Source organism: Athene cunicularia, assembly GCF_003259725.1.
Source record: "Athene cunicularia isolate RWA chromosome 3 unlocalized genomic scaffold, athCun1 chr3_part1, whole genome shotgun sequence".
In the NCBI taxonomy this organism is placed as follows: domain Eukaryota; kingdom Metazoa; phylum Chordata; class Aves; order Strigiformes; family Strigidae; genus Athene; species Athene cunicularia.
Window position 1 is genome coordinate 113540860 of NW_020799097.1, and position 22615 is coordinate 113563474.

Consider the following 22615-nt stretch of genomic DNA (forward strand, 5'->3'; position numbering starts at 1 on the left):
GGGGGGGGGGGGGGGGCTGACAGCTGTGCCATCAGGAAGGAGCTGTGATGGATTGTGAATATTCCAACTTCTGCACATGCAGGCAGTGGCCAAATCCAGACCTAGTTCTGTCCTTGCTGATAATCCCAAAGGCTACCTTGATGCTGATATGAGTACTGCAAGTACATGTCACTAGCTCTTTGGTTGTGATATTTGTGCTCTGGGCAGTAGTTCATATATTCTACTGTCTGTGAATGATTGGCTAATGAAGGACAAAACAGTGGAAGTGGTCTAAGGGTTAATGGAGAACCATTAGGCACCATTTGCCTTTATTTAATTGATACTGCAAGGAGACTGGCTGACTGTGTCAGTAAACGGTTCAGAGTAGCTAAAATTGTGAGAACTGCTTTTCCAGGCCAAGGCTAGGATTTGTGGAGCATAGCTCTGTGCTTTCCTCTATAAATGCCTTATTGATGCCTCTAAACTTGTTCCAAACAAAACCTGGTCTTCTTCTGTGGAAGAACAGTTTTTATTTTTTTGTTGTGTGTTTTGATGGGTAAATGGAAGATAATTTCTTCTGTGTGCTGGGGCCTGAGTTTCAAAACAATGTTCGCTAAGTTAAGGAAGCATTCATTTAACTTCCTCTGATGTTTGGTTTTTTAATTAATTTTTAATCCAAAATTTGTGCTGGGTTGGAAACCATTGCCAGATCAGGTTAAAAAAACCTCAACCAAACAACATCACACACACCCCCCACCCCCCAATTCTTGGGTGGGTGTTATGGGTTTTTTTTCAGCCAGCTGTAACTTGTAGCATGCATGAAACCCCTACATGAGAATACTCTGCTTCATATGATGCTAGTATGCTGAGACTGGATAAACATCCCTTTCTTTTATCCTAAAGAGTTTAGCGTGGGCCTTTAAAGGTCGTTCAGGATGGTGGTTGTGTAAAAGCATTTCTGATTCCTTTTGTGAAGAAAATATGCTGTTAAAGAACCTTTAGACTATTGTATCTTAAACCAGCTTATGATGTTAATCCTATTTCTCTTCTGGTTTTCTCAGTACTTACAGCAGCAAGGTGTTCCGTGTTACCTTCTTGACATTGGCTGCGTCTGTAGTTGTGCCCCTGCTTGGAGTAACTGTTCTACTGGATTGTCCTATAGACCCTCAGCCTATAAGGTAAATTGCTACTTTGTTTTGAAATAAGTGTTATGGAAGTATAACTTCTGTGTGTTCTGTTTGTTGTTTGTTTTCTTTATTTTTCAGGAAACAAGAGTCAGCTGTGTAAAGTGGTTCTAACTGGACTAAGAAATTGGGGAGTTATTGCAGTATTATCCATTGCCATGGCTTGCTTTGCATACCCAGTCTGTTTCCGAGCCGCTTGTGCAGTTGTTTGTCACTACTGATCATTGAAGGAGCTGAATTGCTTTCTTTGATCATTAATCTAGAAAATGCTGTCCAAGCTGTCAGTGGAGCTTGTAATTACTTCTGTGCGCTCTTGCCTTCTGTGAGACAAGAACGGCATTTTCACAAAGGACCAAGCTGTACCCCTGTTCTGTCAAAGAGAGACTGTTTATCTGAGGATGGAAATTGAAATGGAATACCTGATTGGGTTGATTTGGTGCTTTGTACCAGCAGAACCATATAGTGATGTTATAGTTAAATGCAGATCTCATACAGCAGCGTAGCTAGGTGAATTCTGCCCTGTCTGAATTCATAACATCTGAATCGAGGTCGGTATCAAATGTGTCGTGTAACAGTGAATAAACTAGGTGAGAAAATGTGACCTGTGTTGGGATAAGTTGTGTGTGAAATGCTTTGACCGCTGGCATAGGGTGGAGTCAGGCTCTTTAGTGCTCGTGGCATTTTGAAGTAAGTGAAAATGCTCAGTCTTCTCAATATTTGTGATCAACTTGGTAACTTCCTAATGAAAAGGAACAACACTGTAAATATCTCTAGAGTTGAAAGAAACTGTTAATGTGATAGGGTAGTACTTACAAGTATTGCCAATAGGCTATTAGACATAAGCTGCTCATTGCAAATCATAATTAAATGCTTTCTACTGTGGTTGCATTTAATAAGGCCCAATTGACTGGAATACACTGCAGTTGAACAGCAATTCTGAAAACCAATAGGATATGTCTGTAATGTTTTTCCTGTTAGTCCTTGTCTAAATCAGGGTAATGGTATTCAGCATGCTTACATGTCTGTCTTTAAGTCCCTTTTACAAGACTGGGAGAGCTATTCTTTCTGCCTAAATCACTGGCTTACATTGCTGTACATTCTTAATTAGTTGCTTAGCTTCACTGCCAGAAGTCTTGTACAATAGATAGGATGATTCTGTGTGATGTTTATGAAATGTTTTGAAAAGTTTAAGGCAGTAAATGCTGTCTGAATCAATCCCTTGAGTGAAAGAACATGCAAAACCTTGTTTGCCAATAGTGATGTTATTCCTGTAAGCCACTGGGAATAATGAGGAATAAGAGAGGGGAGAAGAAAGCAGATATGATCTGTGAAACCCCATCTGAAATTCCTGCAACTCTGGTTTATTTCAAGTTCTTTCTTTATGAGCCTGTCTTGGTTAATTGTTCCAGGGAGGATTTACTGCTTGCAAACACAACTGTCTAAAGTTCCCAGCAAATGAGTCCCTTATCTGAAGTCTGTTATCCTCATCTGAAACTCTGTAATGCTTGGAAGAAGGGAGGGAAAACAAATTTGTGTTAGCACTGTGGAGACAACCGTGTTGTAAATCTTTTGTGGACAGGAGCTAGTAATTCAGGTGGCTTTGCCACTGCAGTAATACACACTTAAAGGGAAGTTTGCTCCTGTAACTAGACAGATAAAAGTATGTATATTTGTCTCCTGAATTATTTCTGTTGTGAACCTGTTTTTCTCAATTGTCATGGCTTTTATTGTTTGCAATTTCAGTTGACTTTTTTCCCCCTGTCACTGAAGCTCTAGAAATTGTAACGGTTTTCATATATGAGCAGTAAAGTTGCAATGTGCTTGGTCCTGGATCCTGGGAACCTGGACAAATTTTGAAGTCAAACCTCATCTTTTTAAGATTCTACAAGTCATTTACTTCTAGTCACATAAGCAGTAAAAAAAAAAAAAAAAAAAATCTCAAAACTTGGCCTAGGGGAGCTTTAGCATCATCTTGTGAATAAACATTTAAGGAGTTTACCACCCTGGGCAGCTTTTAGTAATTACTTTAAATCCTTAACTCATGAAGTCTGAGGTGGCTTATGTGTGTTAAACATATTTGTGTTTGTGAGCCAGAAGTCTGGTTGGCTTGAACCTGACTATTTATGTGACTAAGGACTTGAAAGATTTGACCTTATTTTGTCATTTTTAGGTATCAGTTCAATACCATTTAAGTTTATGTCAGTTGGTCTTTCTCTATGGGAATGCATTCAAATCACAAATGAGAATATATGTTTCAGTACAGTACAAAAGTATGTGTAGTGCTCAAACTATGGGAACACTTGTTTCAGTAATTAAAAATTATCTTTTCTCCCTGATGAAAATGCTATACAGTGTTAGATATCTGTGTATTGTAAAATGTCAGGCTTTTAAGTTTTAAAACCTTTTTGCTTAGGAATTTACATATATCTACTTAGGAAAAATATTCTGGTACAAACAACTTAGCTGAATAAGAAAGCAGTTATTCTTTTGTGTTGTGGCAATGCAGAAATCCTTTGCCTTTGTGTAAGATAGATGAACTGGGAACATGCTGTTGGACTTGAAGCTGTACACATTTCCAGATACATCTTGGGAACACATAACTGCAACTTTTCTGGTCATCAGAACCAGAAAATTATGATCCTTGATGAACCAGAGTCGATTTTTCAGCTTGTCAGCTGTGTTTTCTTTTTTTGAAATACGCTGTATGTAAGGCATAGGTCAGGTTTGCCGGAGTTGGCAAACTAGGAGAAAATGATCCAGTATGTTGCTCAAGAATGTTTGCATATCTGTGCAGATCATGAGGCCTGTGTTCTGTTTTGCAGTTTGAAGGAACCTCCTCTCCTGATGGGTGTGCTAGAGCCCAATATCAAGTTGCGAAAAGCTGAGCGGTTATGGGAAAATGAGCTGGTTGGACCAGAGTCCATTGTCAATATTGGGGGTAAGCACTGACAAAATAAGCTTTTAAAGAAGGGTCTTTAAGTGTTGCTCCATTGCTAAAGGTTTGTTCAGAAATACAGCTCTTAGATAACAAACTCTGGAAGTTATTTTGAATGTGAAGGTTTTTTAAAAAATAATTGTGTTATGCAGCAAAACCTGGCTGCTATATACTGCTTTTCTCCTCTTTCCCTAGTATAAAATAAATCTTGTTGCCAGGTTAAAAATCCCTGTCTTTCAGGACTGGAAGCATCAGCAATGTAGTCGGGGCTACTTATTTTTGGAGGAAGTAGGCCCATTTTTCATCTGTCTAGCTCTTAACTGGAAATAATATTTACAGGGTACTATTTACTCTTTTAATGCTCATTACCTCCGAGGGAGCCGAGTTTTGTGGTGTTAATTTTTGTTTATATGAGAGAAAAAAAATCTCAATGGATAAATAGCATATTTCCATTTTACTGCTCTTGCATCCATTACAGATGTCATCCTATACTTCTCTCTTCTGGTATGTGTGTTCTCCCCAGGTCACAAACCCATGCCACCACTTGTAGCAGGAAACCCTTTTTGCAGGACGAGGTTGTCAGACAAGACACACAACAATATGGTTAACAGTCAAGCTCCAAAGTTTATCAGAAAAACAAGTCCTTATATATTCTTATACATTCTAAAAATAACAGTAAATCCATGTGTTGCTCTTGCGCATGCTCATTTCAAAACCTAGTTCCTCTCAGCACTTTCGACAAGGGCTACTAACCATGCGCAGCCCATAGATAAGTTTCTGCTTTGTTATTGTTTTGCCGATTAAGGATACCAATTAAACGCAGACACCAGAGTGAAAAGAGTAGGCGTATTTTACTGGTGATAACCAATGTAACAGAGTAATACAGAAAACATGCAGCAAGAGAAAGCAGAATAGTGCACTTAAAGCAGCAAACAGGTAAAAACAGGGTAATACATCAGATCATTACTACATGAGAGAGAGAATAGAGATTTAAGAAAGATCCATCACCACTTGCACACGTTCCCATCACCCAGACCCGCAGATGCTGGGCAGCCCCGGTTACAGCGAGGGTTTGGAGAGCCCGTCCCGGCAAGGGGGAAATCCTACGCGGTGCGTCCACCCATAGCTGAGGCGTCCAAAATTGCTGTGAGTGCATCCAGCCTTATACACCCCCAAATCAGCAAGCCAGAATAGCTGACACCTTTGTTTTGAGTGGAAATATCTGGTTTCATTCTCCTGTTGGATTCTACCCAAAGCCTGGCCAGGGCTCAGGAAGGAAAACCAAGGGAGTTTCTAACAAGGCCAAATACCTGGGTTCTCAGCCTTGAACAAGGCTAAACAAGGGAAGCTGGATACATTCTCTTCTCACTCCTGATTCTATTTTGTCTAAGCTGCATCTTTCACTAGCGAGTTTACATACTTTGTTAGTGATTACATACTAAGTTAGCAGCTTCGGCTTGGGGCCTGTTGTTCAGTCTTCAGTATTTCACTGCATCAGCATAAGTGGATTGTTATAACTTAGTACAATACCTACTAGCACAGTGGTTTTCAAACGTACAGGATTCCTCTATAGGTCAACTCTAGCTTGGGCCGATTGTCCAAGCCTTAGCTCTTCATTCGGTTCTTTGACCTATAGGTGAATCATGGCTCTCAAACCATTTCTGTGATTATTGACATTAGTTTTCCTTTATCAGTTGATAATGTCTCATCAGGTATGTCCCAATCCAGTATCGAGGAGGGTTCTTAAATGATCCTAGGAGTGAACTTAAGACACAAATGAGGTTAAATGCCATACAACCTTGTAAGCTCTATTTCCCATAGCAAGCAATAATAGCGATAGGACAGAGAGAAGAGTGAGAATACCTAAGCGAGCAAACAGAAGAGATGCAGCAAGATCAGTTACTACCACCACGAATCCAGTGACATCCCATTTTTCTCAACCTTGGTGCAGGTGATAAGGTTGCTACAAGCTCCAAGCTCCGCTGAGAGAAAGATAATGTCGAAATCCCAGCTCCGAGCCGTGAGAGACGAGTACGCAGTCCTTCTATTGTCCCAGTCCCCACAATTCTTCCAAAGAGTCTGCCCATTTCCACAGAGTTCATTATCATGTGTCACCCCGTGTTCCTCCATGTGCACATGCCCAGGTGTTCACGGTGGCCTTCATTTGGCTCATGTGCAAGCACAGCTTGACAGGCACTGCCAAGGATGTCGTTGTTCTGGTTTCAGGCAGATATGGTGGTTTCTTCAGGAACAGTTCATCTCCTTCAGAGCGTAATTCTCCATGGCGACAGGATGTTGAGGCCAGGTAGTGGTAGTGATGCAGCAGCAATGTTGGGACAAGCACAGTCTAACGCAGTCTTTTGCACCAACTCGTGGCTCGACATTGCTGTCCTCATGGTGGCATGAAGGATAGATATATAAAGAGAGAAAGGATAGAAATAGCACACAACATAACTGATAACACTTTTGGCTAACATAATCAATAACATTTTTAACATATATAAATTTTCTCTTAATAAACACATAACTAACAATATCTTAACAAATACGAATATCTTCTGTTAACAAGCATATATCTAGCAACATCCCTAACAAATATGTCATGCTCAAAATTATCTAACTCTACAAAACCAAAACATTTTATAAGGCTATATAGTAAATTGGAATCACCACTAACATGTGATCCATTATTTTTCCACGATTCTGCAGCTCTGGCAGTCCACACGGTCTGCTGCCCTGGTTTGCCGAAGTTGGGGTCAGCATAGGCAGTAGGGAAATTGGTTTCCATGCCCCCTTAATCCTAAAGCACATGCGTTATCTGGTCCTAGAAACTTCTATCCCATATTCCAACAAAGGTAAATTAGTAATAACACTACAAATAACAAACAACACAATATTAACACTAAAGATGCTTAACAACATTAGTAACCAAACGTATAATAAAGGTAACAGTAACAATAGCCATGTCAGTTAATAATATTTTAACTAAACATATTTCACTAAAATGAGTCTGAGGCTGGGCCTAAGGATATGCTCCTGGTCCTTGGGATTTGGTGGAAGGACGTGATTGTCTACATGAATAAGTACAATTGCAAGACGTTTTACATGGACACTGACAAGATGAGCACATATATATCACAGGAGAAAATATAGCAAAAAGTAATAGAGAAACCTCCACAAAATTAAGTATCAAAAGGGGATAAATTCTGGTTGTTATCGTCAATTGTGGAGCTGAAGATGGTGGTCTGGCTTGCTGAAGCTGGGGTCTGCCTATGCAGCAGGAAAATGTATTTCCACGCCCCAGCCCAAAGCACTTGTATAGTTTAGGCCTTGGTATTTCCATCTCGCCTTCATGGACTCAGTAATGACCCTTTAAAGTCCAGGCCCCATTAGCAAAAGGACCTTCTCCTGATTTGGTGTCTGTTGTTTGATCATAATACTGGCAACAGAATGACCTAAACCCACAAATTCACTTTCCTCCCATTCTTGGTTAATACTTCAGAAGCCAGAGCTTCCCCTGGAACCAAGGGAGAGGAGAACGGTCACCCAAAGCAATTTCACAATGATAGACAATACATCCTAGAAACATTAATAAGATAAAATCAACACTATGCAAAAATTTAAATTCACATAAGGATCCTCCATCGTGACTCAGGATATCTGCCTCCAGGGGGGTTTACCTGAAAAAAAAAAAAAGAAAAGCTTCTCGGTTCATTTTGAGAACTGGAAGTGGGTTATAATTAGAAAGATGGGATAATCCACCTTGTATTAATTTTGGGCTCCTTTCCATGAGCATCTTTGGCTTTCCAGGTGTACTTGTTTATTGGGGTATCCAATACCAGTGGTGCTGCTCCCACTGTGGGGAGTTCAACTAAGACAGGTTTTTCTGGAAAAGGAGATGGATTTCTGGGGTGGTCAAGGCCATGGGGCTGGCATTATTGTTGGAGCCTGTGGACAGAATGCTGTGATCTTTGGGCATCCACTTACTGACACATTTAACTCCACTTATCCTTTCTGCAGAGGCCATAAATCTAAAGCCTCTTGAATGGTTTCTTTAGCTAATTAAAAAGCAGCTTGCTGTTCATTTCCCCATTCAAATTCATATTTTTTCCTTGTCACCTTATACCAAGGGGTTAACATTTATCCCAAGCAGGGAATATGTTGCCTCCAGAAGTCAAATAGCCCAATGGATCTAAAATCTAAAAAAAAATTATTTTTGTTTATTAGGGTTTAGGCAGTATTTCTCGATTCCTACAGTGTTTTTTTTTTTTTTTTTTTTTCAGGGCTAAATTTCCAACCCTTCTGTTTCATGTGATTTACCATTAATTCAAGGACTTCTTGTACCTTCTGCTCATCATTTCCTTGGATCAAAACATCATCTATATAGTGATTTAATCGTGTGTGAGGAGACAACTGTATTTCATCTAAATATTCAGCTATAATTCTATGACAGATAGTGGGGCTATGCAACCATCCCTGTGGTAATCTAGTAAAGGTGTATTGCCTGCCTTGCCATGTGAAGGCAAATTGATCCCAATGTTTTTCTGTAATTGGAATGGTAAAAAATGCATTAGCCAAATCTATTACAGCATACCCAGTTTCTGGATGTTTCTGAACTTTTTCTATTAAAGTGGCAGTGTCTGGCACAGCTGCTGCAAGTGGTGGAGTATGTTTGTTTAGTTCTCTAAAATCCACTGTCATTCTTCAGAATCCATCACGTTTCTTGACAGGCCATATCGGATTGTCCCACACTGTTGTGGTTGGCTTTAAAGCTCCTACATCTAATAAATCTCTAATTGTCTGTGATATCTCTTCATGTCCTCCCGGAATTCTATACTGCTTCATTGTGACTAACTTAGTTGCAGCCAGGATCTGCACAGGAGGCATTTTTACTTTACCAGCTATAACAGGTCTGGCACTAATACAGGGTTTAACTCCAAATTGATACTGACCATCAGAAAGATTTAAAGTTAGTCTTTTTAGAATCTCTATACCATTTATATATCCAGGAATGGGAACAATCATGACTGAATATAATAATTTGGGGAGATTTCTTGTTTTCATTTCTATTTGTGTTTGTACAGCTTTAATTTATTTTCCTCCTAAACTGTAGTAATTACAAGTTGTCCTTTATATTTCTTTGGATTCCAATATATTAAGGAGGCCCCTGCACCAGTGTCAATGAGGGTATTTACAGTTTTCAGGGACTGCTTGTTCTAAAAAAAACCCTCCAAAACCTAAGCTCCACATGGGGTCATCGGTCCTTCCGCACCCACTGCCCTAGAGCTTGGCCATTAATTCATTTGTACTGATCATAATCTTGATTCACTTCCCTTGCCTCATGCAAAGGGTGCAAGTCGGAAAACGGTGCCTGATTGTCTTTCAACCCCAGAAGCAGATGATCCACTCATGGGCGGGTGTGTGGTGGGGTGGTGTGTGTGGTGTGGGGAGCAAGGGGGCACCCTCTGCGGGCAGATGTAGGGTCCCGTTAGAGGTTTGAGAAGGGGTGCTGTAGGCTGAGTTGTCCCTGAATTCCTAGTTTTAGAACTGTGCATTCTCTTGCTAGGTTTATTCAGCCCTCTCTGTATATATATTCACCACAGCTCGTTAGTTGGAACACTGTCAATTATTTTTTTTTTCACGCAAACTTTTCCTTACGAGAAATCTTATTTTCATTGTCTTTGGGGCTGTCTCGAGCATCTCGATTCCCTGCACTCCTTCGGGGGTCCCACTCCCCAAGGTCACCCAACTACTTTATTTTTCTATCGCATCACAAAGGGGATTTCCTATGTCAATAATCAAAAGAATCATGATAACAATTTTTACAGTAGTACCGCATCTCACACACTCTTAGATTAAACAGATTGATTTTATGTTACCACACAGGGAGCTCCCATACACCATTCACACAAACAACACAGAATTACACATATAACCACAAGTACCACTAGGACAATTATGACAAACGACAAATCCAAATTTAACACCATACGTACAGTATACAAACTCCAAGTCTCAGAGTCAATATCAGTCAAAGTACACAACAAATCCAGCCTTCTTCTTTTACTATACTTCTATTGTGCTACTCGCACTGTGGTGTTCTCTGCCACTGTCTGATAAGTATCCAGCTTATCAGCAAGCAATTTATTCCAGCATTACAACATCACTCTTTGACTCCATAAATCACATACCTGTCACTCTATCTGGGAGCACTCTAACAACAGCCTCTTTGCTGTTGTTTTCTATATGCAGTTAACAAAATCCATCCTTGTTTACTTGAATCTGTAGTCTCTTTTCCATTAGGTATCCTTTTCCTATAATTTAGAATATCTAATGGTTCGGCTCCTTTCAGCCAGCTCTCCCATTGTTCACACAGTCCTCTGACCTGAGCCCACTCCTGGGCCTGTGAACTACAGGGAGGATTCTTCCAACTGGGAGTATCTGGTGGACTTGACAAATTACCTTTGAACTTAAATAATGGCATTTTTTGCTGGATCCCACTTCTGACACCAATTTATGTTTTGCTGATTAAGGATACCAATTAAACGCAGACACCAGAGTGAAAAGAGTAGGCATATTTTACTGGTGATAACCAATGTAACAGAGTAATACAGAAAACATGCAGTAAGAGAAAGCAGAATAGTGCACTTAAAGCAGCAAACAGGAAAAAACAGGGTAATGCATCAGATCATTACTACACGAGAGAGAGAATAGAGATTTAAGACAGATCCATCACCACTTGCACACGTTCCCATCACCCAGACCCGCAGATGCTGGGCAGCCCCGGTTACAGCGAGGGTTTGGAGAGCCCGTCCCGGCAAGGGGGAAATCCTGTGCAGTGCGTCCACCCGTAGCTGAGGCATCCAAAATTGCTGTGAGTGCGTCCAGCCTTATATACCAGAGGTCGACAAGCCAGAATAGCTGGCACCTTTGTTTTGAGTGGAAATATCTGGTTTCATTGTCCTGTTGGATTCCACCCAAAGCCTGGCCAGGGCTCAGGGAGGAAAACCAAGGGAGTTTCTAACAAGGCCAAATACCTGGGTTCTCAGCCTTGAACAAGGCTAAACAAGGGAAGCTGGATACATTCTCTTCTCACTCCTGATTCTGTTTTGTCTAAGCTGCATCTTTCACTAGCGAGTTTACATACTTTGTTAGTGATTACATACTAAGTTAGCAGCTTCGGCTTGGGGCCTGTTGTTCAGTCTTCAGTATTTCACTGCATCAGCATAAGTGGATTGTTATAACTTAGTACAATACCTACTAGCACAATGGTTTTCAGTTTTCAAACGTACAGGATTCATCTATAGGTCAACTCCAGCTTGGGCTGATTGTCCAAGCCTTAGCACTTCAGTTATTTTGAAGAATCCCTTCTTATCTGTTTCTTCCCTAACAAGCACAATTTTTTTTGCTTTTAGCTGTCGTTAATCTAGATGGCGTTAGTCTTCTAACACAAGTGTGTCATTAATTTAGACATCGTTAATCTTCTAACCCAAACGCTGATGATACTTTTACATTGTCAGTGACGCAGAAGGTTCGTGACCTGGCATAATGCACCCACAACCACTGAGCAGTTTCTTAATGAGGTGGCTAGACTTGTAATGGCATGACACCCACTTATGTGGAAAACAGCTTTGTGCAGGGGTTGCTTCCTTTGTCTTTGGAAGAGGGATGAGGCTAGAAACTAGGCTTGACATGAGTCCTTGACTGGTTTAATGTGAAAAGGAAAGAGTGTGGGAGTTGCAAGCAAGGCCCTTACTGAAACATTCTTCAGTACAAGAGGTGCTCATTAGACATATAATTTATTTTTCTTCTGCTGTATCTTCTAATAACTTAGTAAAATATTTTTAAAAGTTATTTTACCCCACAAGAAACTACTGTAAATTGCTTCCTCAGATCATGCTTTTTCTACCTATCTCTGTTAACAATGTACTAAAGTGATTACCTGAAGCCACTGATTCTTTTCTGTTACCTAGTTTTGTCAGTCTTATTGGAAACTCTTTAAGGAAACCTTCCTTCAAGAAACAACTGACCTATGGGTGAAATAATCAACCTGACTGGGATTAAGTTTTGTATGAATAAATGTTGAAGTCATCTTACTCACTTTTAAAAGTGTAATTAGCAAACTTAAAACTTAAAAACGTTAAAATGGAGATGGAAAAGTCCAGGAAATGTGCTAAACTAATCAAGTGGTCTTTCATTTTAATTTGGTTGTATGGAAAAGCTTGTGTTGTCTGTATTCAGTGAATCTGTCTTATGCTATCACATGGCTTGGCATGCATACAGTAATTTGGCAATGCTTTGGGGGGTTGTTCAATTGCTATAGTTTTTGTAATCCTTCTCCAGAACTGATACAATATGAGCATTGGCAGGTGTCCAGCAGCCTACATGGACCATCTCAGAATTAATTTGTCAGTCCCTTGTTGAAGAGTGGTAAGATGCAGTGCCTGATCACATATTATGATGATGTAGAAATTTGCCCTGATGGATCAATTCAGTGGCTAGCCATTAAGTTGTTACCTTTAACCAAGGATTTGGATCATGTATGGGTCCCATATTCATAACTCCTAAGGCTTAAATCCTTCCTCTTCTTTTTGAGTTGGAAGAAGTCTAACCAAATACTCTTACTGCCTTCATCTTTCCCCTTCCCTCTTTATTATTTTGCTATGACTGAAGATGACTATCTTAAACACAAATGCTACTTCATGCTAGTAGAAGGATCATGCAGAAAGCAGTTTGCTACTACAGTTTTGTGATCAAGCTAATCACACCAGTTGTTTTTGCAGATGTGCTATTTACTGGAACAGCTGATGGGAAGATTATCAAAATTGAAGATGGGGAAATACAAACAATAGCCAGAATTGGCCATGGTCCTTGTGGTGAGTGATAGCTCCTGAACATAGTATATCTGAAAACGTCTGGGTCAGGGATTGTGTTGATTAAACTGGTGTTTTGTCTGGATTGCTCTTGCAAGTGGTTATCTTCCTCTGTAAAGATTTGTAACAGAAATCATAATCTATTTGTATGAATGAAGTATGAGTGGAAATATGTATATAAGTACTGGAAGGAACAGCAGAACAGAGGGCCAAAAGAATGGGAATGAGTGCTCTAGGTAACAAAGGACACTGATCTCAGGAGTAAAATTTAGGAATGCAGGTTTTCTATGTCATGACTACAACACCTGCACTCTCTTAAGGCTGCAGCATGGATGACTTGTCAGTATAAGATCCTGCAGATCTTAACACTGTGAGGAAGATGAGGTTGAAGTGCATCGTAAATAACATTCCTTTTCCTGTTAGTCCATCTAGAAAAAGCACGTTTCCTAAACAAGGAAAAAATGGGCAGCAACCTGGCCTAATATTTATGGAAGCTGAAGTCAGCAAGATCCTGAGGTGAAGGGCCACCCCATAAAATCTGAGGACTCCTAAACAAGTGTGAGTGAATGAACTCAGATGTGTGAGTGGGAAAGATCAACTTATTTAGAGATTTTTGAAAATAAATATCACCTTCCTCATCCACAGAATTTTGCCTTGCATTTTGTTGTACGAATTTCCCTTTCTCTATTTAAGTACTGTGGGGAGTTGTGGCTGCACCTGCTTTAGCATTGGTCATAATATTTCTGTTTTCTCACCACTAAATTGCAGTTATTTCTTGTTGAATTCCATACTTCTTTCTGAACCACTTATTTTCTTCATTTAATGAGATTTGTGAACTGAGTGAGAAAATCTGGCAGTGGCTTGTTTATTAACAGAACCATTCCTATGGGGAAACTTAACATTTGCCATCTCAGTACTGCTTGGGCAGTCTGAGAAGCCTGGCCAGTGTCTGTTGGGATTGTGGGTGGTTTTGTTTGCGGTAACAGTATTGAGGTTCTTTAGCCCTGCGGTGGTTGCCAGAGAGAATTTATGGGCAGGAGTTTTTGTGGTCTTTATGGGAGCTCACATTGACATGTTCATCATTTTACCTATGTAATTTTACATGGGTGTTGATTAGGCTCTGGACTGATTTGGAAGCAGTCTTGGCTGACTAATAGGTAGGAGGACAGCCTTGGTGCTGACAGCCAGTGAAGTCTGCTGCTAGTTGAGAGGAATCTAGACGTCCATCTGCTGCTTAGGCATGAATGTGGATTGGGATGGGTATGAAGAATTACCTTTCCACTGTTCATTTGCAATGGACTTTTACAGCTTGGGAGAGTTGGAAAGATTATGCTGCCCTTATTTCTTTGGGGCCAAAGAGGTAGTGGGGAGCCTAGACTTCTGTCTTGCCCTCCTTGGGTTGGGGAGGAAAGTGGAAAGGCTATAGCTGACTAACTTCTCCAGAAGTTTCTCTTTCTAATCTTTCAAACTACAGATGTTCTGAAGTTCTGAGTTCTTCAGAACTCAAGTAAACAAATTTTTCAGATTTGTAGTATTCCCCTTCCTCCACATATAGAAGTTTTTAGTGTCTATGTCTTGAGAAACTGCCTATTTCATTGGACCTTTCCAGAAAAAGAGAGTTCCTAGATGTGGGTATATATTTTTATTTATTTATTTTAAAAAGAAACCCCCCCAGTAAAACTCATTATTTCTGAGAAGCAACATTTAGTTAAATCCAATTTTCTGATATTCAGCCCTACTTGGGGCAGCTGTTAGCTAGCTACCAGCCTGGCAAATTATATGTTTATCTCGAAAATGGTGAAAACATGGGGATACCTGTTTCACTTACACCTAGGAAATAAGAATCATTTCTTTGATGAATGTGTGTGATGCTGTCTGTAGAGTTTTGTTCAGCTACAGCTGACCTATGTAGGTAGCCTGAATGCCTTGTATTTATTTCTATTTGGAAAACCATTTTTAAAATTGTTTCCTAAGGAACCCGTGAAGATGAGCCAATGTGTGGAAGACCACTTGGCATCAGAGTGGGGCCAAATAACACCCTTTTTGTGGCAGATGCTTATTATGGACTCTATGAAGTAAATCCTGGTACAGGTATGACTTTTCTGCTCAGAAGTTCTCTTCTACTGACAAATCTGGGCTTAATTTGCGGTTTTGCCAGACACCATAGGCAAAACAATGCCTGCCTTCTTTGTAAAGTGATTTGGAGCTGTCTGGATGAAACTTGATGTTTGTTTTCTTGTAGCAATCACTTCCTCTCTATTTATATCTGGAGCAGAGTTACCAATGGCTTATCTTCTGGTGATATATGCTTTTGGTTGTCAAAATTGCGACCTCAGGATCCATAAATAAAGCTCTGTGTAGTAGTTTCAGTTTCCATAAAGGAAAAAAAAATACTGCTCTTACATAAACTTTTTGTCATGTTTGCTGTACTTTTGTTTTTGCCTTGATCTAACTGTGTGGTAGTGAAGAGCCCTTAACTTTCCTGTAACCTTAATCTATAGAAAGTGAAGAAAGATGTATTGCGGTGTGGCTTAAGGTCAAGATACTTGTTCCTGCCGAGAACATGGTTGCATTATGCCCTTCCTTGTATGTCCCTGAGCCAGATCTCAGTTTTAGGAGCTGTGCTGTAAAGAGCAATAGTTGCTTTCATGTGGGGTTCATTTTCTAACAGTTTACATCTCCCAGCTGGCTTCAGATGGGGAGAAGGAGGCTAGCCAAATGCTAGGTGAGATGTAACTGAAGGGCTCAGACTGTGTGACTCTGGGAGGATATGATCAAGGACTCCCCTTTTGATGGCAGACAGCTGCAGTTTTAACTCAGTCATGACAAAAACAAACAAACAAAACAAAGCCCATGCCCAGAAATGACGTCAACAGATTTTGGTTAATTTTTAGAGATTTGACCTTAATTTGCCTGGTAATATGTGGCAGAGCAGTTTAGTGAACATGCTCATGTTTTAATGTTTAGAAAGTACTACTCTTTGTTCCTACAGATTTATAGGGAAAGAGGGAGTAGTGATTGGTTTGCCTGCATCCTTCTACAGGGTTGGGATCTGAGTTTGCACTCAGTTTCATATGAGCTTCAGAAACATGAAAAGTCTGGCACCTACCAGTAGGGAATATCATCTACTGTTTCTGTTTTTCTGAAGAATATTTTCTCTTGGTCATTCATGTTTGGTGTTGAGTTGTTCCATTATAACCTAAAACCTTATTACTTAACAGAGGCATGAATGGAAAAAGTGTGAATTGCCTGCTAATTTCATGTTAGTATTTAATCATTTCCAAGGCAGGACATACGAAAGACAGAAATTTGTCTTGTGTGTCTTTGTTTTTTTCTCCCCTTCTTTTTGTAACCAGGTGAAATAAAAATGCTTGTGTCAACCAAAACACTAATTGAAGGTCAGAAGTTGTCATTTCTGAATGATCTTTCAGTGACCCGGGATGGGAGGAAAATTTACTTCACTGACTCCAGTAGCAAATGGCAAAGACGAGACTACTTATTCTTGATTATGGAAGCCACAGATGATGGGCGGCAAGTATCTCTTCCCCAAGGCATTTAACTTATTGTAAGCTCAATTGTAGGACTTCAGTGGTCTTCAAGTTTTTTCTCTTTATAAATCACTTGTGCAACCGCTGCACTGCCCAGAAGAGAACGAGAGAATGTGTGGATGTTGTTAATGAGACCTGCAGCAAAATAAGTGAGAATCCTCTTTTTTCCTTCAAGAGGAATTGCATGGAATATCTATTTTAAAAGGAAAGGTATTAGTATTATGTTCAGCCTAAATCCTTCATGGATGCCGCCAATCTGAAGTGGCTTAGTGTTTCTCCTGTGTTCATAAACAAATGCTTCCTGACTATTCTGTCATTTTAAGTTAGGTGAAATGCATGTGAGAGAAGATAGAATGCCTGAAGAATGAAACCAGTATGGATGAATATTTGTCTTCACTCAGAATGTAATGCTTTCTTTTTAGCCTGCTTGAATATGACATGGTAACAAAAGAAGTCAAAGTCTTAATGGTGGGGCTGAGGTTTCCCAATGGTGTCCAACTTTCTCCTGCAGAAGACTTTGTCCTGGTGCAGGAGACAACGATGGCTAGAATCAGGAGGTGGGTATGACTTTGTTGAAGTTATTACTGTTCTCTGTTTAGAGATTATTTGAATAAATGAGTTGAAGAAACCCTACACTCTATTCATACTTAGTTAGCAATGGCAAAGAAGGTGGCCTTCCTCAATACTTAATTGTTTCTTTCACTGTAAACATCTGGACTGCATAATCTTTCCATCATGGGCTCCTTGAACATAATGGAGTAAGCTGACTTTTTCTGGGGAGAGGAATGTGGCTGGTCTGTATTTCCATGTACCAAAATAAGGAAAAAGAAAAATGCTTTTATTTTTTTAAGTTAATTCCTTTTGTGACTTTTTATTTACTACTTAGACTGTTTGAGTTAAGATGTCCTAATCCTACTGTCTATAACTTTCAGGTATTATGTGTCTGGGCTGATGAAAGGTGGAGCAGATATGTTTGTCGAGAATATGCCTGGTCTTCCAGATAATATCAGGTTAAGCAGCTCAGGTGGATATTGGGTAGCTATGTCAGCTGTCCGGCCCAATCCTGGATTTTCTTTGTTGGATTTCTTGTCTGAAAAACCATGGATTAAAAGGATGATATTTAAGGTAAAAAACAAATATTACTTCTTTTTTTTTTTAATCACCTTTAGCGTAGGAATGGAAGTGATACAAAATTTGTTTGTTCTGTTCCTTCCTCTTCACAGCAAGATTTAAAAAATTTTTTTAGTGCTATGATTAAAACTGTTGTGGTTGTCCCCAGGTAGAACAGTCCTGATATATTCATAGGTAGTAAAACTAACGTTTGCATCTGTGAGTATCAGGTACAAATCTTTTAGGTTGCCTTCCATCTTGATCTCAGGAAAGAAAAAGAGACTATCTCTGCTCTAGCCATGCAGCAACACAGGATCAACATTTAGATATGTGAAGACTTCACCTTTGTAACCAAAGTGCCTAAACTACTTATTGCCAGGTGTTCAGGGAGCATCTGGGAAGTCTGACAGTTCTAATAACTACACTAGGCATCATGGGAGACAATGTGTCTGTTATGTATGCTGCCAGGTGACACTTTGTTCTGATTCAGTATGTCTGTTGTTACATCACAACTCCCTTGAGGATGAGACTGAACAAGAATAATGTATTTTGTAAAGGATGATAAATAGCATGGTGCTTTTTAAACAATAAACAAGACTTGAAAATACTTCCATTCCCCCCCAAAAAAATCAACAAGCAGTGTTTCAGCTGGAAGTGCCATTTCAGCTAAACTCTGTGCTGTTGTTGTAAAACATGTTGTGTCTCCTGGTGCAGTGCAGGAGCCTTAAAAAGCTGATGCTATGGGGAGCAGAGCATGAGGTCTGCTGCTTGGGCCCAGCTGCACCAGAACAATCTGATGTCTCCTGTGTGGGCATCCTTTCAGCCTAGTCTTGGAGCTGCTGGTGTCTTTTTTGTTTTAAAAAAAAAAAAAAAGTTGTCTTTTCAGATGTTAATGTATTAAGCCTGTGTAATGGTATTTACTCAAAATGTGTGCTTATGTTCTTAGCTGCTCTTTCCAAGGAGTGTGGAATGATCTTTTGACTCTTAAGTGTCTCAGATCTAATTGTGGAGAACAAAATCTTTTGTTGTTAATTTTCTGGTTTTTTCTTTTCTTTTTCTTTTAGTTGCTGAGTCAGGAAACCGTGATGAAGTTTGTGCCCAAATACAGCCTTGTTGTTGAGCTTAGTGAGACAGGATCCTACAGAAGAAGCTTTCATGATCCCAATGGAGTGATAGTAGCTTATGTTAGTGAGGCACATGAGCACAATGGATATCTTTACCTGGGCTCCTTCCAGTCTCCATTTATTTGCAGACTTAATCTTCAGCATGTTTAACTGTCCATCAATGATAAAGTGCCACTGTCCTGTAATACTCCAGAGGTATGAAGGAAGCATGTGCTTGAGGCAGTGTGTGACCAAGGACAAAAAATGAAAGCCATTCTGTTATCGTGCCGTAGCACTGTTCTTTCACCATAAGAAAATGTACAACTTGCTGTACCTGTTGTTTTCCTTGGTTTGACTGCTCTTGCTTTGGAGTTGGCTTGCATAATTATTAATACCTGAGGAGTATGGTGGGGCATCTTCATACAGTTATGTACTCCTTAAAGAAAATCCATTGCTTTTCCACACCAAGTCATGTTTGGAGTTGTCTTAAACAGACATCATCTGTCACCTTTAATGCAACTGTACGTTTTCTTACACTGGAATGATTTGTGATGTATGGAATTTAATTGTGTATGATTTGGGTTGAAGAGGATGTCTTGCATGAGTTTATTTCTGTTTTAGAACCTCCTGTTTAGGAGTGATTACAGTGCATGTTCTAATGTCATACCATGGTGCTGTGGTAGAGGCAGCAACATCCAGAACATGCTTAGAAATCTAGTTATACCATTTGAGTTTCTTCAATTCCAGCCTGTGTACTCAACATCAGACACTACAATTAACTGTTAATCAACATCCAGAATCAAATTTGATCGTTATCTGTTGACTCCTGTGTTTCTTTATAGCATTGTAGTCAGATGTTGAATAAAAGTTACATTTTCTGTTATTGAAGACTAGTTCCAGTAGGTTTAAAAAGGGTCACTCCTAATATGTCCTCTGTGGGGACGAATTCCCATGCAGGCCACCAGAGACAAGACAACAATCAATATGATTGGAAGTCAAGCTCAAGTTTTATTAGCAAGCAAGCCCTTATATACTCTTGTGCATTCTAAAAATAGCAGCAAGCCCTTATATACTTGTTGCTATCTTGCGTTACTCTTGCACAGGGAATCATTAATGGGGAGGGCCTTCCTGACTGTAAAGTACCCATATCCTACACGGCATCATTAATGTGTCGGAGATCCTGGAAAAGTCACCATTTATACCTTTTCTTTAAAATAACAAACACCAGGGAGTTCTAAGGACTTGGTGGTAGGTACAATATGTCCTGCACTTAATTGTTCCTGAATTAAATCATTAAGGTGGCACAACAACATTGGCAAGGGCCACTGATCCACTCACACAGGTGATTCTGTTTTCCAGGTTAGTGTCAGGGTGGGTTTCAGGGTGGGTTGTGCTGCAGTGGTGATTAAGACAAATTCAATCCAATTTGAGTTCCCCAGTGAGCCATACAGTTACGACCCCATAATGTAATAGGGGTTTCTAATATAAATAAATGAATATTTGCTACCCAGTTTTCTGGGCCCCTTAGATAAATTAGACATTTACTTTGAAACGTTACAGCATGACCACTAACCCCCGAAAAGCACTTGAGTTACCCGAGCTAATGGCCAGTCTGCTCACAGATATTACGGTCACATCTGCACCAGTATCTAAAATGCCTGTCAGTTCAACAGATTCTTTTGCTTTAGTGAGGGTACATTTTACCAGAAGTTGACCTTGTGTCACTGTCTGAACCCAAAATATTTAAGGCGTACCTGTTGATCCAAATCCTGAGTCACTGTGGCTTCTCTGCATACTATTAGGGAGAGCCGCAGTAAAAATAAGCAAGCTGAGCAATTTTTGACCCTTTTGATACTGAACAGAGGGTACAGGGGTCCAGGCCATAATTCTGATTTCCCCGTCATAATCAGCATCTATGACCCCCCTGTAAGGTTGTAGATGATCTTCTGACAATATCCCCCTCAGGCAGATGGTGCAAAGGTGCACTCTCCCCACAGAGTACGCACCTAAATTCAAGACAACAACCAACACAGAATTACTGCCTCCTGCTAGAGGAATTATTTCACTTGTGACGCTTAGAACACTGAGCGAACAAACAGCAGCACCGATGACTCAGCAGGAGGGCACTGGGGCTCAGCACTAAGGAATGTTCACTCGTCCTGCACTCCCCCCACACTGGTAAGAGTCTGCTCTGCGCCCCGTTCCTCTCCGGCTGCTTCCCAGGCGAGATAATGGACCCGTGGGTCAGAGAACTCCGCACTGCGCAGCTGCAGCTGGGCTGCGCCTCACACACCCGCGAAACAATCACACAACCACACAGAGGCCCCTCGCGCTCATTACTCACACAACGCAAAATGACAAAGGCTACAAATATTAAATCACCGTTAAGAATATATAAAGCCCTTGCTTGTTGTTTATGTGGTGTTGACAGACAAGGGACGCTGCATCACAGAGTCAGCACCTTCTGTAAAAGAACTGCTGCTTGGGGGGGCGGGGGGGAGGGTGGCAGGCACGGGCCGAGAGCGCGGTGCCGGGCTCGGCCGCAGACAGTCACTCCGTGGCGGGGGGGAGCTCGGGGAGGCCCCAGGCTGCTGCCGCCAACTCTGTGCCTGCAGGTGTGGGGGCACAAATGTTGACTGCAGAGATCCACACACTCGGTTTTCCAGATAGAATACTGTGCCGGCATTCATACCGTCTTTAAAAGTGCCAGCCAATCCCATGGGACCAATTGATATCCATGAGCGATTGCCTCCGGCGTACCTGTTGTAAATGAGTTTTGAAGCCCGTCCTCATTAACACTTTTCTGTAGTTCTTTAATAACAGAAAAATGCAGTCTTTCTCAACGTGGCTGATGTCCTAGCTCATAGATTACAGGAGCAACAATTTTTCTCGCCATGTCCATTTCCAAATTTACTTAAATAATTATCTGCCTCTTTTGGAGTCATCTCTCCATCTTCTAATAATCACATTACCCATGCTCTAGCTTTCCTGTCTTTGTCTCTTAACATTTCCGCAGTAATCTGAGTGTTTTGTGGGGAGCTTTCAGAATTACTTTGCCCACAAGCCACACCTTCAGCCCCTGGTCCACAGACACTCTCTTCAACTGCTTTCAAACCATCTCTCACAGCCTGAGAAGTCTTTTTATATGCCTCACAAACCTCTTGCTTTGACGACCCATGATCTAATCTTTGCATTTCTTTTAGAAGAGTAGACATTGCTTTTCCTTGCTCTCTTAGTAAATCAGCAAGATGTTCAGACTGAAGATTAGGGTAAATAGCCTGAGGTGGTACATCATCCACATCCGGATCTACAGGATTTGGCAGGGTGTCAGGGGGAGATGGACCAGACAAAGGTGGAGCAGAAGGCGTTATTAATGGTACCCGTGGTTCAATTTCAATTGACGGACCTCCCCAAAACACTTTTTCTGACACAGGGCACACAAGCTTAGGAGTTGCAGACTCATCAGTCAATGAAAACTCCCTCTCCCCTTTTTCCGTTATATCCTCCTTATCTCCCTTCTTGTCATCGACAGTGCTGATAGCTCTCGAAGCAGCAGCAGCAACACAAGCCTGCCCCCTCATTGTCTCTAACATTAAATGAACAGTTCAGTAAATTGGTGCCAACTTCTGTGATCCTTTGTCACCTGTTTGAAATGATTTCTACAGATCAGTCCCAATAGATTTCCAGACATTCTCATCATATAACTGATCGGTATTAATAATCAGTGTTCTTTTTCTGCACCAGAGAAGAAGCGCAGTTAAATCCCCTTCCTTGAGATTCACCTCTGTTTTCTCTGCGAGCTGCATTAAACTTAGAACCGCAGCCTTTTCTACCGTTGATGCAGCGATCCCCATACTGTCAGTGTCTAAGCTCCTCCTTTCCT

At 40.6% G+C, this 22615-nt stretch overlaps 1 protein-coding gene across 1 annotated transcript in view; it reads left to right on the forward strand.

Moving 5' to 3' along the window:
* The window catches only part of APMAP (adipocyte plasma membrane associated protein), a 19965-nt gene extending 350 nt beyond the window's left edge, over nucleotides 1–19615 (forward strand). The window contains exons 2-9 of the mRNA XM_026844678.1: nucleotides 1041–1157; nucleotides 3986–4101; nucleotides 12882–12974; nucleotides 14946–15062; nucleotides 16328–16502; nucleotides 16942–17076; nucleotides 17452–17644; nucleotides 18694–19615. Of these exons, the coding sequence (XP_026700479.1) occupies nucleotides 1041–1157; nucleotides 3986–4101; nucleotides 12882–12974; nucleotides 14946–15062; nucleotides 16328–16502; nucleotides 16942–17076; nucleotides 17452–17644; nucleotides 18694–18903 (1156 nt within the window). The 3' untranslated portion in view covers nucleotides 18904–19615. The remainder of the gene's footprint in view (nucleotides 1–1040; nucleotides 1158–3985; nucleotides 4102–12881; nucleotides 12975–14945; nucleotides 15063–16327; nucleotides 16503–16941; nucleotides 17077–17451; nucleotides 17645–18693) is intronic.
* Nucleotides 19616–22615: the final 3000 nt, after the last annotated feature.